General features: G+C 44.8%; 1 protein-coding gene across 7 annotated transcripts in view; it reads right to left on the bottom strand.

Moving 5' to 3' along the window:
- WASHC1 (WASH complex subunit 1) overlaps positions 1 to 16944 on the bottom strand; it is a 45354-nt gene extending 28410 nt beyond the window's left edge. The window contains exons 1-2 of one of the 7 annotated variants that reach the window (XM_052788865.1): positions 16818 to 16944; positions 4574 to 4727 (exon numbers count right to left, since the gene is read on the bottom strand). In XM_052788865.1, coding sequence (XP_052644825.1) covers positions 4574 to 4722 — 149 coding nt within the window. In that variant the 5' untranslated portion in view covers positions 4723 to 4727; positions 16818 to 16944. Of the gene's footprint in view, positions 1 to 4573; positions 4728 to 8034; positions 8147 to 11710; positions 11838 to 12132; positions 12206 to 16054; positions 16367 to 16389; positions 16524 to 16817 lie in introns of those variants that run through there. The other 6 variants (XM_052788866.1, XM_052788867.1, XM_052788863.1 and 3 more) reach the window with 6 other exon arrangements.
- Between the last annotated feature and the right edge of the window lie 310 nt (positions 16945 to 17254).

Here is a 17254-nt window from a genome sequence, read left to right as displayed (position 1 = left end):
AAAAAAAATCCACATTACTTGGACATGCCTCTACAAGAATAACCAATATCTGCAGGCAAAATATTCCTCCCTGTTTTCCCCATGCTCCATGTCCTCATGTCTGCAGGACCATCTGCTCACTCCTTTACCTCCCTGTTTCTGCTTAATCTTCCTGGCAGCGAATGACTGCTCCTCCAGACTCTCAAGAGAGGTATCTGAAACTAAACTAGACCTAGCATCCTCTCTCAGATGACCTCTGGGACAACTTCAGAGTACTGCAAGGTGACTTGCTGCTTAACAAGAGCTGTATCACTCTCAGATTAACTGGAGAAAAATTGATTCCCTGTGCTACAGCCAGCCTACTGGTGTAAAGTCACCTGAATGGTGACCCATCACGATGGAGCCCTCTTGACAGCTCTCCTCCTAGTAAAATCAAACCCTTACAGCCAGCAGAGGAACAACTACAATCCAGTGTCCAAGCTCCAAGCTGCATCCTAGAGCCACAGTGCACAACAAACAATACAGTACAGCTTGCAGCAAGACCCTTCTTCGCAAGTTTGCCCAAACATTTAATAATACATTCCACAGACCTCCTAAATGAAGTGCATTCTTATGGATATATTCAGTCACCCATTTCCATTATTGATCACCATGATTAATCACAGTAATAAGTTTAAAGCAAGCAGGGGAACACCCAAATGCATCTCATGATTAAGGTTTTGTTTGTGTTTTCAATTTCAGAACTACTCACATCTCAACCCCACTCCTGTTCCAAACATCCCTTAAGGCTCTGCTGCCCAGCCAGCCACTCCTTACCTTCCTTAATCACACACTTACCAGGATGCATCCTCATGCTTAACAGCATTACCACCGTGCTTTTGTTTTCCAACTACTGCTTTCAGAAGTGTGGCTCTCAGTTAAACCTTTGTTTAATATTAAAGGCCTTTTAAAATATTTAATGTGAAATTCATTTGAATCCAATTGCGGAGGAACAAGAAGGGTATGTCTGTTTAGCAAAATACTATCCCAGACAAGCAAAAGACACCGAATAAAGATCTTTAAAAAGATTAACCCAGAAATTCTTCCATCAACTGAAAAAAAGAAGCACAAGGATGACGAATTTTGTATACTGGACAACTTGCGGTTGGATCACAGGCAAAGGTGACCAGGACCTTGATAACAACATTCCAACCTCAAGTATTTGTTTTCTTTCTACTGCTGTAACACTCCATGAGATAACTTGCATAGGCAATTTTCCACAAATCTGTTATACAAAAGTGTACACTCCGAATAATGAACTGACATATTAGAGGTTATTAACATCTCCTGGCAACAAAAACTCTCCTCACAAACTGGGAAATCCCAAAGGGCAAGCCTAGCTAACCAGGGGGCATCTCAGGAAAGCTAAACCCATCATCTGTCTGAAGTACTTATCACAACAACATTCCTGTAAAAAATTCCACAGCACACAATTCCAACACAAGCTCTCACCCAGAAAATGCTCGTAATGATGAAACAAATAGATGAAAGACTACTGGTTAATTGAGTGTTTAAATTGGTCATTCTGCTTCCTGTGACCTATAACAAAAGCCCTCCTTAGAAGTCCAGGAGTTAAACTCATACAGATATTATGTCAGATTGGCTATGTTAGAATATTTATGTTTTAAGCAGTAATGATATGTATTAAAGTCTCAGTAGCTATAGGCGATGAATCTGATCTTTACTGCAGCTTCCACAGCAGATTAATTACATTAATTCAGTTAACATACACAAGGTTAAAACTTCCATTACTCCAAAACATAACCCTGGAAAGTACGTGCAGCCTCTTGATCTCCTCACCAGTACTGATATCAGCACCAAGAGGACAGGACTTCCTAAAAGGACGGGACTGTTGACAGTACTGACCTAAGACATCACTCTGTACTGCCCAGCAGCCAAGAGCCTCTGCAGGATGTGGTACTTTGCTGTTCTCCACACAGAAGAGGCTGGATGGGCCCCTGATCCCAACGGTTAGGAATATGACAGAAAGGGATGCTGAGCTACCCCCTGCTCTTTCTTAGTGATTCCAGATCACAGTCCAGGTGCACTGTTAGCAAGGTACAGAGGAGGTTTAGCTGCCATGAGTTGCTCGACCTACTCTCCAAGACTGTTCCCAGTGTGTCTGCTCTGGGTCTCAGCCATAGTTTACCTGGTTTTTTGCACCTGCATGTCCCTTGATTCTCTACAAACTAATGAACTCTGCAAAGTGCCTCATTCACCATGTACCTTGCCATAGCTAAACTTAAGAGCAAGTCAGCTTGTTTGAGAGCGTTTGGAAAGAAGACAGCTTGGCAGAGACTTGTCTCATGGGTTATTTCCCAGATTCCCCAAACCGGGGGGAAGGGGAGGAAAGCTGCTTATCTTCTCTTGCCCAATTCTCTAAATGCAAAGATGTCTGTCTTGTGTTCCCTTGAGAAAACTGAATCCACAGGCACTTTTCACCACTGCTGCTTCGGCACAGCCACTAACTGGCCCAGGGAATATTTCTTCTACAACCAAAACAGTACCACAGTTGCCTTCAGCTGTCATGTCAGCAACAATTCAAAGCAGAAGCTTTGATCAGCTAACATGGAAAAACAGATTTGGTTGTAGAAAGATTCCTCTTTCCACAGAGAGTAAGAGACGCTCTTTCACTCCACCTTCAACAAATTACAAATTGGCTTGCCACTCTCAAAAGCACTGTACCAATCCAACTGTTCCCACAAAACAACCCCAGAACATCTGCATCTTTGTAGTACTGAAGTAATGAGTTTGACACACTCAGCTGAGTCTGCCACACTGAACAAGTTTCCTCTCCATCAACATTGCAAGCTGCTGTTTTGCAGATCAGAACAGTCAGCTTCCCCAGATAAGGCAGCTCCTTCCTGGAAATGGAAGACAGAGCTGCCTTATCTCAGGAAAGGGAAGATAAAAGGTCACTCTTCACTAAGTGGCAAACTTCTTACCTTGAAAGCTTTGCCCCTTGATTGGCATGGAACAACCAAGGTCATGGAACTTTTAATCAGATGCCTGTGTAATTACTAAATCATTATTAATTATATCAGAGAGCTGAGACCTCAGAGGAAAGGCAAAGCAAACAAAGAGCCCAATGAAGCCTCCTCTGTTGTTGGAAAAAATTGGTAATTAAAAGTCATGAGTGCACCAAAGAGCAAGGGAACAGCATCACAGTCACTGTTCAGGACTCAGGAGTGACTTGCATGCAAAACAGCAGACTTGTCTCCCCGGGGAAATTACAGGGTACTGTGTTAGAGAGCAGTGAGTAGGAGGGGAAAAAAAAAAAAAGAAAAAAGAAAAAAAAAACAGACAAAGAACCATTCCTGTTTTATCAATAGCTTTATTTGCCCCAGAGAAAGGGACAGCACTGCCAACCAGTCTGAAGTCTGAGAGGTGCCTTCCACATGTTTCTGGCAGCTCTAGAAAGTGTCCCAGCCTTATATCATGAAGGATTCCCATACTGAGAAGTGCACAAAAGAATGAGACATTGTGTTCAACCTGGTCCCAACACAGCCCTTGCCCAGGAGCCCTTGCCCAAGTAAAGACTATTCCAATGAAAAGTCTTTACTTCCCTCAGTGACCTGAGCTCAGCCTTAGTGACTACCCTTTCCCCAGAGGCTGCCCTTCAAAGTATCACTATCAAAAATCGAAGAACTTCAATCTTCCTTTAAAAAAACAAAAAAATCAAAAGAAGAAAGAATGCTATGGTCCTGCTCACACCATAATAAATCAGCCTAAGTAGTCATGATCCCAACTGAAGCCAAAGCAAGTGCTTTTGCTAATCAGGATACAAGAAGATAAATGCTGATCTGTTTCTATACCAATGATATGACACAACATCTCAGGGTACTGAGATATCAAAGATGGCATCAGATGAAAAAAGGCACCACGCTCTCTACCATCATTTGCAGGCAAACACAAGAATCTCTCTGATTTGCTATATAGGTAGTCTTACAGATCCAATCCTAAAGATGACCATATGCAAGAGGTGGCAAGCCTGGGCCGAACCCCTGAAGAGATCAGTTTAGATGGATTATGAGACTGTGGCGAGAAGAACAGACACTCTCATGTGCTCAGACCTCCCAATATACAAAAAAAAAAAGAAGTGCAAAACACCAGAAGCCCAAAGAGAACTGTTTGTAAGTCCCAGAGATCAGAACAAAGAGACGTTTTCTACTCCACTGCTTCAATTACAATGACTCAAAAAGATATATCTTCAAGATAGTCTAAATAAGAAAGTCTCCCATTTAAAACATGAGCAGGAAGGCATAAAGGGTAACTGCAGCAGAAGCAGTAATGCAATTTGCGGGAGTCTGCCCCTGAATAAAAAAATTAACAACAAACAACCTCTAGGCTAACTGTAGCCATTTCATTACGCTTAACTTTGACAGACCTGAATCCAATAAACTTTTATTGAAGTGCATCTGATCCTTCTTTATCCCTTTTCTGAACTTCCATTGCTTGCCAATGCAATGCCCTTTCACTGCTGCAACCATATCACCACACTCTGTTTCCTAGTGCTGAATGCTAAGCCCCCAACCCCCCTGTGACAGCACCATACCTGTTGAAGATATCACCAGACACCTTTTGCAGATACTGAAGTGCATCTGCCACTTGCTGAACAGCCTCCTCCCTGCGTAAGTCCGGTTGGATCAGTGGGACCGAGTACGTCTGCCCTTCCAAAAAGTGCTTCTGGGCTACTGTAGCCATTGTGCCTAAAGAAAAGAGCAAATAAGGCATTACAGTAAACACACTTCCATTTTATCACAGCTTTTATTCAGGGACTTCCATTCTCTGCTCCCCTCATTACTTTAGGAAAGCGTTTGCAATGGAATCAGTGAGCTGAGGAGAAAGGCACAAGTAGTAAGGTTGACATATTGGATTTTTAATAAATCCAAGGCAGCTACAGTGAGGTGGGAGTCTCTTGCTTATCTGAATGCTCTTGGGAACCATAATTTTATTTTTAGCATGATACATAGCAAATCTCTGCTCCGTACTGTGCTGAAAACAAAGACCACACTTTGGAGCAAAGTCAGGTTCAGGGTGGTGATAAGACTCATCAGAAATCGCCCTGTCTCCTCCTTCCATCCTCATATTCCAGATGGATATATTTCAGGTCATTCAACCCTATTAGCAAAATGCAGTATTTCATCTTATACTTCTGCTCCAAGAAACACAACCACAGCTTCCTTCCAAGAACAGCAGCTATGACATTACAGGGCATGCATGTGCACACACGCCCTTGCTCCAAGTAGGTTAATGAGAGTTCTTCCATTCTGAGACTCCCAGGAGCTGCTCATTGCTTCTGGTGACTGGATTTTTCCTTAGTAACTGTCTTGAAAGAAGCCTCCTTATTTTAGGATCCTTTCACATATAAAACCTAAATGGTCACTGAAATCTTTCAGTTGTGTTCAACACATGCACCAGAGCAGTATGCATGCTCCTGGATGCAGCTGGGCCAATACCACTGCTCCATAGTTCAGCCAGGAGAAGGCTATACATCACCCATGTTTCCATCCTGCCAGCCTTGCTCACCTCTCCCTCAGCAATTCCCAAATAGTCTGCCTCCCATGTTTTTGCTCACAAAAATACAAAAAAGTTCCTGGGACACAGAGCAGGGTATAGAGAAGAAATCCATTTCTCTGAGCACATTAGAAATTGTAAACTCACAAATATGTTACTGCTAGGACAGCCTGATTAATGGACAGAGTAGAGTGTCCATACAGTTTTCTAACCCAAACTCTGCTAGGCCTACACAACTCCCTTCAAACTCGTTTTCTCCATGTGTCTTGCTCATTCAGACTGTAAAAAAACAGTCTACAGCTGCTTATTACAGGGTTTCATCATGCAGAGTGCTGTACATCCATATAAGAAAATACTCATTAAGCTGAAGAGAAGCAAAACAAAGGAGGATAAAAAAGTTACTTGAAACAGACAGAGATATCTCGGGACACAATACATTACCTCCATGGTACCTGGAGGTCTGCAGGAGCTAGTCCAGGGACCACTGCTGTGTGCAAACTGTATTCCAGCCTGTACAGCAGAGCAGGCTGAAAATAACATAGAAACACAGCCTATACTGGAGGAATTCACAAAACAAGAGCCTGAAGAGATAGTTACAGCATAAAACAACTGTTTAATAGGTGAAAATTAGGTGTCTTCACATATTCTTTAAATTCCCTATCTTGTTTCACAAAATGAAAAGATATCAGATTAGACTTGCCTGTAGCCAGTCCTGTACATTTAAGAAACACCATCCACCCTCTCCAGATTTGTCCTTTCTGATCCTACCACAGCAGGTTAGGAAAGAATTTCTCTAAATGTGATGTGGCTGTTGTTTTGGTTGGGGTTTTTTGGGGGGGTGGGTTGGTTGTGGTTGGTTTTTTGGGGGGTAGGAGGGTGTTTAATCATATGGGAGGTAAAAGAAGGAGGAAACCTAGGAGCCTTTCCGCAGATTTGCAAATTTGCAAAATCAAGCCCAGCCATCAGAAGACCTGGCTCTGCTGCAGGAAGCCTAGACCTATTGTTTCACTTCATGCATCACCAGCAACCAGACTCTGCATCCATACTCTTTAGCAGCAATGTTTGCACACTGATTAGTCTTCTTGACTGGGCCTATTCAGCAGGCAGGAAATTATTATTTAGCATTGTAAAGCATACAAGTTAATCTGAGGGAAGTACAGCTAATTTTGAGATGGCATTTTTTGAACTGCCAACCACAACCAAGCTTGAACCCTTTTGCTTTCAAATCTACTATTGGACTGACAATGCGGAACAAAGCAACCAGATAACACAGCGAGTGCGCAGTTATGAGATACTCTGGCTCTGGCAGCAAAACAAGTTTACAATCCTGCCCGCCACTGGTCACAACTCTTTTGCTGCATCAATGCTGCTGATGGTTGGTATGCCTATTTTTAACTCAGATCAGTTCAATGACCCAATTTACCACAGCCAGATAAACAGCTGTAATTGCCCAGTCATGAAACAGAGTGCGAAGCAGGGGCAAGAAGGGGACTTCTTAAACTTGCTTCACTATCAAAACCATTACCATGTAATGGTAATCCTGCCCCACAGGATGAGAAGGCCAAGCTTTTCACCTCTAGAGGCCAGATGAGATTACACAGCCCCAGTATGATTTCCCAGACTCTCACCAATCCTAATTCTCTTTGTGACCTTTCTAAAGCCAAGCTCAGTTTAGCTGCTGACTGACAGATACTCACACTCAGAAGCAGCACTCCCCCAGCTACTACCAAACTGTTTCTTTCCTCACACTCAAAAGCTACAGACTGTTCTTCAGGACCCACTGCTCCCTTGCAAAGGGAGGAGCACACAGTAGTAGGGCAAAGCAGGAAAAGCCCCAGGTGCTCCTGCTTGCACTGTCACAGTTCAGCTGTCAGTAAACTTCAGTTTCACAGCTTCTCAGTGCAGCCTCTCACATGAGCTCCAGACTCTCACCTTTCCTAAAAAAACACGTTAGAGAAATGTGGTAGACTCTGTGGGAACTGCTGTCAGAGACAGATAGAAGAGACAATTCTTTCTGTGCAAGGTAACAAATTAGAGATTTATAGCAATAAAGAGGAAAAACAGCAACAGCCTTCTAAATGACTAGACTCAGGCAAAATCGCATGCTACAGCTGCCATTTATTACCTTTTGTGACCAAACTAACTGGAGAAACAAGCCAGTTTTACAAACACTTTGAGTAAAGGCCTGACCATATGCTTAGAATAAAAGCAGAATTGCTTCCCACAACAGACAGGGACTGCAGGAACAAGGAAGATTTTAAAAGGAAAAATTCAAAATATTCCCAAAAGTCAGGAAGGAAAGCAAAGACTGAATGTCACTCAGCAAGACTGACTCTTCCTTTATCTCAACCTCCAGTGCACTGAGAAGGAAGCAGCACATTTCCTTGCCATGCTCCATTATCAGAATTAGGCATTACATAAAAACAAAGTGCTGCAGATTAGAAATATCTCAACTCTCCCACCCTGCCCAAAGGTGCAAATAAACTGTTCGTATCTTACACATGGAAGCGGCCTTCAGCAAAGCAACAAACTGGTTCCAGCATGACTCCTGAATCTTAAAGAGGGAGTTGGTGTGTTTCAGCAGAAAGTACAGCATCCTGGAATTAAGACAGCCGACACGAAACACTCAGATGCTACAGTGAGAAATGGGCACATAAAACCCCAAAGCAAGTATGATTCAGAAAAGCAGATGTCAGATCACCCAAGAGATTTAGTGGTATGACCACCTGTGGGTCACACAAGGCAGAAGAAACGGCAACACAGTGCTTTTTTTGTGATCAAAGAGGCTCTGGAAAAGAGTTGGAACATCTGGGGGCTCCAGCCACAATTTATTCAATTATTTTTTCTATGTCAACCTTCATGATCAACACAAATGTGCTCTGGTGTTATATAATAACCTCATTTGCCTTATTAAATTGCAAACAAAGAGAAAAAGGTTGATTTCTCACTGCACCACCTGCTTACAAGTGCTATATCCTGATTTAGAAGTTCTGACGAGAGCTAGCAACTGCTCAGATTCACACTTTTGCCTTAAGCTGTCTATGCCTTAACCTCAAGCAAGCTGGTACAAAGCTTGTCAGGGCTGATGGCTACCCCTCTGCACCGAAAGCTGCTCTCTCCTCCTCAGTTCCAACATGCACACTAGCAAAAGCTGAGCGAAACAACAGCAGTGGGAAACGCAACATCAGCCTCCACCAGACTGTCTCACCTTTCCAAAAAGCTTACACCAGGATAGATACAGTCTGAGCACTCCAGGGCTTTCACGTATCTGGAACCAGCAACTGGTCATACTGTTCAATCATCACAGGCAAGTCTAGTACTCTGATGGCTACACAGAGATTTGCAGCTCCGAACCCAGAGAAGGAAGTATTCAATTCACTGCTCTGGGTAGGTAGAGAAACACTCCACCTATTTTGCTCACCTCTTGGGTTACCTCCCCCTGGACCCAAGAATAAAACTCCTTATGTCAAGGCTAAGCCCAAGAGAACTTGTTATGGAGCAAACAGAATAAAAGAAGCAACACTCCTTTAAGTCCTTTAGAAAATATTGCTCTACGGAGGAGTGATCACTGAGATGATTATCTACAAACAAAAAGACCCCACGACCTTAAAATATCTTAATTTTTCAAGGAAATGTAAACAAAGGCAATACAAGAAAATAATTTGGCTGCCCTCAACACAGGCAGAGACTGTAAAGCTGTATAGAAGCACTTACCAGATACATGCTTTGCTATGAAAATAAAGGGAGAATAAAGCAAGCCACCAAAAATACTTGCTTCCTTAACATGCTTCAAGGGACTACAGAAAGGGGCTTCAGGGGAGAAGAGGGCTTAAATACCTTGAAAAAAATCAGTGTGTATCCTTCAAAGATACAAGGGCTGCTTCAGCAATTACTGTGCTGCTGCTTCTGTCACTGCATTGGACAGGCAGAACGAACTAAAGGCCTTTAATTCCCACATGCAGTAATCTCTCCAACAAGAAGTGACTGGCTATCTTCAGCCCTATGTCTCTCCTTTGTAGGACCCTAATAAAAGATCAATGTGTTGTAGCCACCTGCAAGGATGCAGAGATCAGCAATATGCAGTAAAACACAAGTCTGCATATCCCTTACCACATACCACTACACCACCACCACCAGGGTGGTTCCACAGTGGGAACAGACGAAGTCACAAATGAACTACAGGTTAAGATTAAACACACGCAAACGATGGAGTAGAGACAAGCTTTGGGCATAGCTTATCACAAGGTCCTGTCCCCTCTGATAGAGGAAAGTCACATCCATGACTTGGTTCATAGCGACAAGTCATCTCAAATTCCTCACTGACAGTAATTTCTTACACGTAGTACTTTCTATCATGTTTACCTGCACAAACATCGTCCCATCCTGGCTGACAATAACAGACCTCTGTTACTCTCACTTTCCTCTGCTCCAGTCTAGCGTACTACATCAGCACATTGCTCGCAATACCCAAATGTGGCTTTTAGAGCTCACAAAGCTCGCAGCTGCTACAATGTCTGCTGTGTGTCTCATCACAAACTTCTACTACTATACGCTTAACTATGGTACTCTGTAGTACTGTACTATACTTAATGTACTACTACATCTTTCTCTACTTTCCACACAGGCTTCCCACAAAATTTCAAATCATGATCAAATCTGCTGGCATATTCAAGTCATACCTTGGTTGTACTACAAGCTTGCCTAGAGGCCATTCCAACAAAACATCAGAACTAACTCCTGCAAGGAAAAAAAAAAAAAAAAGATAATTGTATCACCTTGCCCTCCACAAATAAAGCACACTCCTATGAGTTTACCAGCTGCAAAGCCAGGGAACTGTATTTAAAAAAGAGACTTAAAATGCTGGAAAAGCAAAACATGTCATTGCATACGCTCCTCCTGTCAAGGGACAGCATAAGGCAGTGTGTGCACATGCCCTCACACAGATGTAAACACGCAACTGAAATGAAAGCTAGAAGTTGCTTACACTCTGGTGGTAAATGCAGCACAAGAGCCTACATGTAAGTCCTATTTTATGCAGCAAATGATCATTCTGCCCTGTGTTGACATTCACTGGAGGGGTTGAAATTTAGTCCTCCAGCAGAGCATACAAGAGGTAACTATCGGCGGTAGGAGAGCAGGATGTATTTCCAGCAATGAGATGAGAGGTTCACCACAGTCCCTGTGCTAAGCCAACTTTACCTTTTTGGGGGGGGCAAGGAGGGGAAGGGAGGAGGAGAGAAGCACTTTGATAAGTTAGGAGGATGAAAAGTCTATTTATATTTTTTAATTAACCATGTTCTACAGTGTTATTAAGCAGCAATCAAAGATGCAGATGGTACTGATTTGATTGGCAAGAGGTGCACTGTGCTGAATATTAAGGAACTCTGCCCCTATAAATAGGTCTAATCACCATCTGAAGGCTGGAAGGCAGCAATGAAAGAAAGCATTAATAAGACCATAATTAGGCCCCATAGCAGGCTGTACTCCACCAGAGTGCTCATGTTACTAGATGTCTCTTCTAGTAGCATCCTCAAACTCTGTTGTAGACATTACTGCTTTGGGTCTCAAGACCTGCAGTAGCTACTTTAGACAAAGCTATGAAGAGTGGGGTTTCTCCATCTTTGGAGGGCCTGGCATCAGTTAGGATTTTACCTCCCAGTACCATTTCTGGAGCAAGAGAGCTCTCCATTCCAGCTGTCCCACCCTGCCCACTCTCAATGAGTAAATTAAACTGGGCAGCTGGAGCTCCCCAGGCACAGAGACTGGCAAGGGGTGCAGGAAAGTGAGAAGCTTTAGAAGCTGTTGCTCTCCCTCCCCCTCACAGCAGCAGGAATACATCATGGCCACATCTACATCACAAAGTTAACCTAGCCACAGCTGTAAAAGCCATTTCGGCTCCTCTGCTCCAGCTTTAGAAAGAGAGATACTTACTCAATCTCATCAACCTCATACCTTCAGCCTGTCCTTACAGAACAGCATTACCTCAGAAGAACAACAAAAATAAAGTCCGTGTAGAAAATGAATCCTACAAGGCATCTCCTGCTACATGCCAATACTTCCAAAAGTTGCTCATCGATATGGGACTGCTTGAACAGCCAAGATCCTTTCAAAAGGAGTCAGCCTCCCACATCATACCACAGCCCTGCAGAAACACCAGAGCACTGAGGAGTCCGACCTGATACTCAGCAGGACTCGGGGGCTCGCACTGCATTTCACACACTGCACATCCTGGCCTCGTGGGCTGATATTCTGCTTGGAAAGGGCAGGAGTGCATTCCATCATTGAAGCAGTCTCACCTCATCTGTTCCAGCAGCTGTGGGAAAAGGAAAAGCTTTTTCTGCCGCACTGGTAAGCAGCCACTAACTACCCAGTGATATAACACCACTCAGTTCTCCATATCTAAACAGTGTGGAATTACTGGCAGTTACCACATATGCAGTACCTCACACATCCGGGTACCACAAGAACATTGTGTTGTACCACGATGTCAGCTGGAGTGCTAGGTGCCTTTTTGGTAGGTGAATCTACACATCACTGACAGCCATTTAGTCATTGTACTAGAAAAAGGTATTAGGGTAATGCTATAAAGATACTCACTTTTGGAAACAGCAAGAGAGACTCTGGTATGAAGCGTGCATCCAAAATCCCAAAACATTTTTTTCTTCAGTTAATTCCCTAAGTTGCAGAGGGAACACAATAAATAGGCTGCTTTGCAACAAAAGAGCAGCCTATTGACACAGGTTCTGTAAACCGGGTGCCTGATAGGAACATGTCTCCCTAGGACACAGGCTGTGTCAGAGACCACCAAACACCCATTGCTACTTATGTGTTTGTCCCATCCTGCTGTTTCTGGAATAAAAGCCTACCTGTATGTGGTCCTTCCTGAGCGCTCAGAGCTACCAAAGGAAAAGCACTGGCCTGTCAAAAATCTGTTTTTGAAAGCGGGAGCCCAGTATTTAAGGCAGCCCTTTCTCAAGAAGCCAGAGCCTGTTAACACCTTTGGCTCAGACACAATGCTTTTAAAGAAACAGTAGCTACTGTAGCTATTAAAGACAGATGAAATCTATGAGCAATATGACATTAAGGAAAAGACATTATTGACAGGTAACTAATGCACATGAATTGGAGAATTTGGGTTCCCACCAGCAGCATTGTCTCTTGGATCAAATAAGCGTGGGCCTGAACCAATACATCAACAGACTCAGTGATCATTCTCAAATGGAGACCCTCCCTTTCCCTAAAAACTGCTCAGAGCCACTTAGATTTGTTGGTTCGTCACATACTACACTGCCCCATTCCACTTAGGCTAAAGAGAAAGGATCAAAATTTGAGATCTCAGAGCCCAGCTTTACAATAGCATATAGCAACTCCCTGGCAAATTGTGAAATACCTGACATTTAAAGATGGATCACATAAAATCAAATGATATCAACTCTCCAGAAGACAGAATACTATTACATTATTTTTCAAGGAGAATCTGAAAGGTAGAGACTTAGAAGAATTTAGAGGCGCACTTCAATCCTCTCAGTTCCACAAGCTAAGATGGCCTCTAAGCCACTACTGTCTTCAAGACAATCTTTCCTCTCAACGCAGAGCTCTGCCTTGCGAAGCTGCAGGCTGCATCATGTTGTTGAGAAAGCCCTGTCCTCTAAGCACAGGCTGAAATTGATTTCCCTCAGCTGGATACATAAAGCTCATTTTGACAGACAGATGTTGATATCTAAAGTTAATCAGATAACCCACTGCAACTGTCACCTTTGGCTCTCTTCATTAATGGAGGTAATCAGGCACTCTAATGAACAATTGATCTAAGTCAACCGTCTACAACTGACCAAAAAGCACTGTGCTAATTGTCTGCCTTCCTTTCCTCTCACTATTTATTATAAAAGAAGCCGAAGCAATAGCTTAGCTACACCTACAATACAGACATCAAAAGTAACACTGAGAATCCCAGCCCAAACATCCAGACATAGCTCTTCATTCGATTTCCTAAGTGGAGGTACTTTAGTTTTGTATGGCTGAAGTACACAGAAGCCACTGGCTATGCCAAAAGTCCCTTGGAGGGCCATTTCCCTGCAGTAAGTTCTCTTAAATACTGGAGTTTCAAAAGCAGGCTATCTGTAACACTGCTGTAGAGCCTCCTGCAGAACATTTGGTTCAGAAAAACAAGGAGCTGCTCAATCTTACTATCAGACCACGGCAACAAATACATGCTTCCAAAAACATAGCACTTTCCCTAAAAAAAAAAAAAATTAAAAATCCAGTTAATTTTTCCCTCCAATTTTCTGATGCAAAATCAGCTTCAGTCTCCTGCAGAGCAACCTTAGCTGCAGATCTAAGCATTGCCACATCTCACTGCCACAAACCCTAACTAGCAATGTCCTGTTTTTCACCTCCACATTCAGTACCCTCTGCTCCAAAGTTCTGGAGTTTTACAGCACCCATACCCCACAGGCACTGTGTTACAATAGATCCCGAGATATTTAATGAAGGCAACAACCAAATCAAACTGGCAACAAAAGCAGTTCCTGCCTGTTTTATACATTCAAAAGCAAAGGAAATGCTTGCATTTCTGCAAGATGACAAGAGGGGAACTCACTGACTATAAGGAAGTGTCTTCAAGCCTGTTCACATTTGCTAGAAGGAATACCCCTATAGGGTGGCCTGGATGACAGGAGCTGACAAAAAGCTGGGTCAAAAGAATGACACCTGGGGAATCAGTAACCCACTAAACAAACTGCTGGATGGACTATTTTCTGGCAAAGGTTATCTTGTGAAGGGGTCTAAGCAGAGCTCATTAGCTATAGAAATTGCTTTTTGAGTGATAAAAAGTATTCCCTTCAAGCTCATACACCACAGCCACAAGAAACATCACAATTTCAGACACCATCCTCTTCTTCCTCTGTACACTACCTTTAATCTAAAAAAAATTATTAAAAAAATCTGCCTTGCTTTCAGGCTTATCTCAGTACTATTTTTCCCCAGCCCTCAATTTCTACCCTTCTATTTTACTGGTCAGGTTGAGCGTGCAGTGACTACAGTTACCTGGTATTACCAGAACCCAGAAGCTAGACTGCAGAGTAGTTCCCAGGGATTATCTGCTTTCAGTTTTCTTGCCAATTAACTCCTGAGTTGAGAGAACAGCACTTTTTATCTGAAGGAATTAAGATTTAAAACTCATTTTAAATATCCAGAGTGATAGAAGAAGGGCAGATGCTACGACTAGCAGTCTGTGCTGCTCCAGGAGTGCCTCAGGCATTTTTCTGCCTGAGGCCTCTTTGGAGGTGTGGCCGTTTCCCCCCCAGCCAAAGCATCCCAGGAATACAGAGGTGTATCAGGCAGCCTTTACATCGCAGCTTTACTACTCAGACAAGACAAACAATCAAATATCTGGAGAACTTATCAGCCCGTAGCTAACCTTCCTAAAAGAACGCCTAAGCAAGGGACAGTTCAGTGGAGCACCTCCGATTCCCTGGACAACTGAAACACAGAAAGCCTCTACAAGGACATGCCAAAGTCACTTTGCTTCCAGCCCTTGCCTCTGGCAAGAGCAGCACTATCCGCTCCACTTCCTTTCATCGCTCAAGGAAGGCTCTGTATTTCAGAGAACTGGCAAGAAATAGGGACAGTTTTAGCTTCTACCTCGTTTACTACAGGATAGGTCAATCCAGTCTGCAAATCACCGCCAGCAACACCCGCCATGCAACCTAAATGAAATAAATAGGTCATCTCAAGCAAACTCCTAGCTGACATTTGCCTGAATCACGTGAAATGCCACAACCACAGGCAGCACTATCCCACACTCAGCGTTGGAAGCTGCACCGTAGAAGCGAGCACAGACGAGGATTAGCCTACACTCCCAGGGATGAAAACTCCTCTTTTGAAAAAGGCCTTTGGGAAAATCCAGGTGCTGTCCGACTGCTCAACATTTGAACCACACAATTTAAAAAAAAAAAAAAAAAAAAAAAGGAGGGGGGAAAACCTCACCACAACAGGACTTCTGTGGATTACTAAAATAATACTAACAATGATCATCACTGCTGGGTGTGGATTCACAATGATCACTATGTCCATCAGCAGCCTTTCTTCATATGTACAGCTAGGTCTAGTAGCCCTGTGGTCTTTTTACTGTTGGCTCACTCATTCTTTATTTTGAGCACAGAAAAAATTAATACAATAAATGCATTTATCACAACAGCATTTGGGTTCACTTGCAAACACTGACAATGCATTTTTATTTGACAAATCATTACAACACCACAGCTACCAGCTTGGGAGTGATGAACATGCCCTTGTGCAACTTAAGGGCAATCCATATTAAAACTGATTTGCCAGTACTCCAGGTAGGAAACTGTGCTGATGCACTGAAGGACTAGAAGTTACATTTTTTATAGTCTGTGGTGTTCTTTGAAGTGAGCTGATAGTTAACAGTAACCAATCAGTACTTGGAATAGTACAAACCCCTCACAACTCTATTACAAGCCATTAGCTAACTCTGAGGAAAAATGATGTAACTCACATCCCAGAATCCTCGAAGTCTCTATCTTGAACACCTTTTTCTCTTTCTTGTGACTCCCTTCAGGCTGCAGCATCTAGCTGTCTATCCCTACAGGGTACCTAACCTACACGGAGAGAAAGCACCGCCCTTCCCAAACCCCGAAGGACTACGTTGAGTCCAAATGTCCCATGCGTCATCACCAACTTGAGATTTCCACACTCCATGCCTGCCTGCCTGGTTTTCCCACCTATTTCATGGCTCAGTGCTGAAGAGCCACATACGAAACGTAACAAAAGACTTTTCTAAACCTGCTATCCCACCCAAACAGGTATTGTACGACTCTCATTTCACATTACCAAGCTCTTCTTCCCAAGACCTGACGGGGTCCCCGACGGACAGAGCCTGCGGCCGCCAGAAGCGTTTCACCGCTGGGCGACAGGCCACAGACCCCGCGGCAGCCCCTCACGGACGCTCACGAGGCCCCGCCAGCGCCTACGGCCCCGCTCAGGCCCAGCGGGAGGGAACTCTGCCCGAGCCCCGGCTCCCCGCCGCCGAGTCCGGCCAAAGCTGTTCCTCTCCACGCTGTCGCCGCGGGGACACCCCCCGCGCCCGGCCCTCCTCGGCGCCCTCCGCCAGCCCCGCCGAACCCCGGTGTGTCCCCCAGGCCGCCCCGGGCGCCCGGCGCAGAGCCGCCGCGGCGGCGGGGGGGGGGGGGGCGGCGAGGGGGAGGGCCCGGCCCCGCCCAGCGCGCGCTCCCTGCCGCGCCGCGCCGCGCGCCCCTCACCTGCCGCGAGCCAGCCACGCCTCGGCGCCGAGCAGGAAGCAGCGCCCTGCACCGCTTCCGCCCCCAGTGGCTCGTCACTTCCGCCCGGTTAAGGCGCGCCTGCATCTGGCTGCCTGCCCCTGGCCCGAGCCGAGGGCGGGGGGCGAGGCTGCGCATGCGCGCGGTAGCGGGTGGGTCGCGGGGCGTGAGGCGTTCTCCGACGGCGGGGAGGGCCGGCCATGTTGTGGGCTTGGGGCTGCCTGCCCTCTGCCCTGCCCCTGCCCGTGCGCCTGGCGGGCCAGGCGTTGTGTCGTCTGCCCCGCCTGAGCCTCTCCCCGGCACTGCTGCCCTCCCTTGTGCCTCAGCCTCTTTGCTGGCCTGGGCCCCAGGTAGCCTGCCAGCCCGAGGTGGCGCACAACTGGAGCTGGCGGTCTGTCTGCCGTGCCACAGGACACAGC

The sequence above is a fragment of the Harpia harpyja genome, chromosome 6 (assembly GCF_026419915.1).
Source record: "Harpia harpyja isolate bHarHar1 chromosome 6, bHarHar1 primary haplotype, whole genome shotgun sequence".
NCBI classification, from domain to species: domain Eukaryota; kingdom Metazoa; phylum Chordata; class Aves; order Accipitriformes; family Accipitridae; genus Harpia; species Harpia harpyja.
Note: the sequence above shows the minus strand (reverse complement) of the source record. Positions and strands in the feature narration are given on the sequence as shown.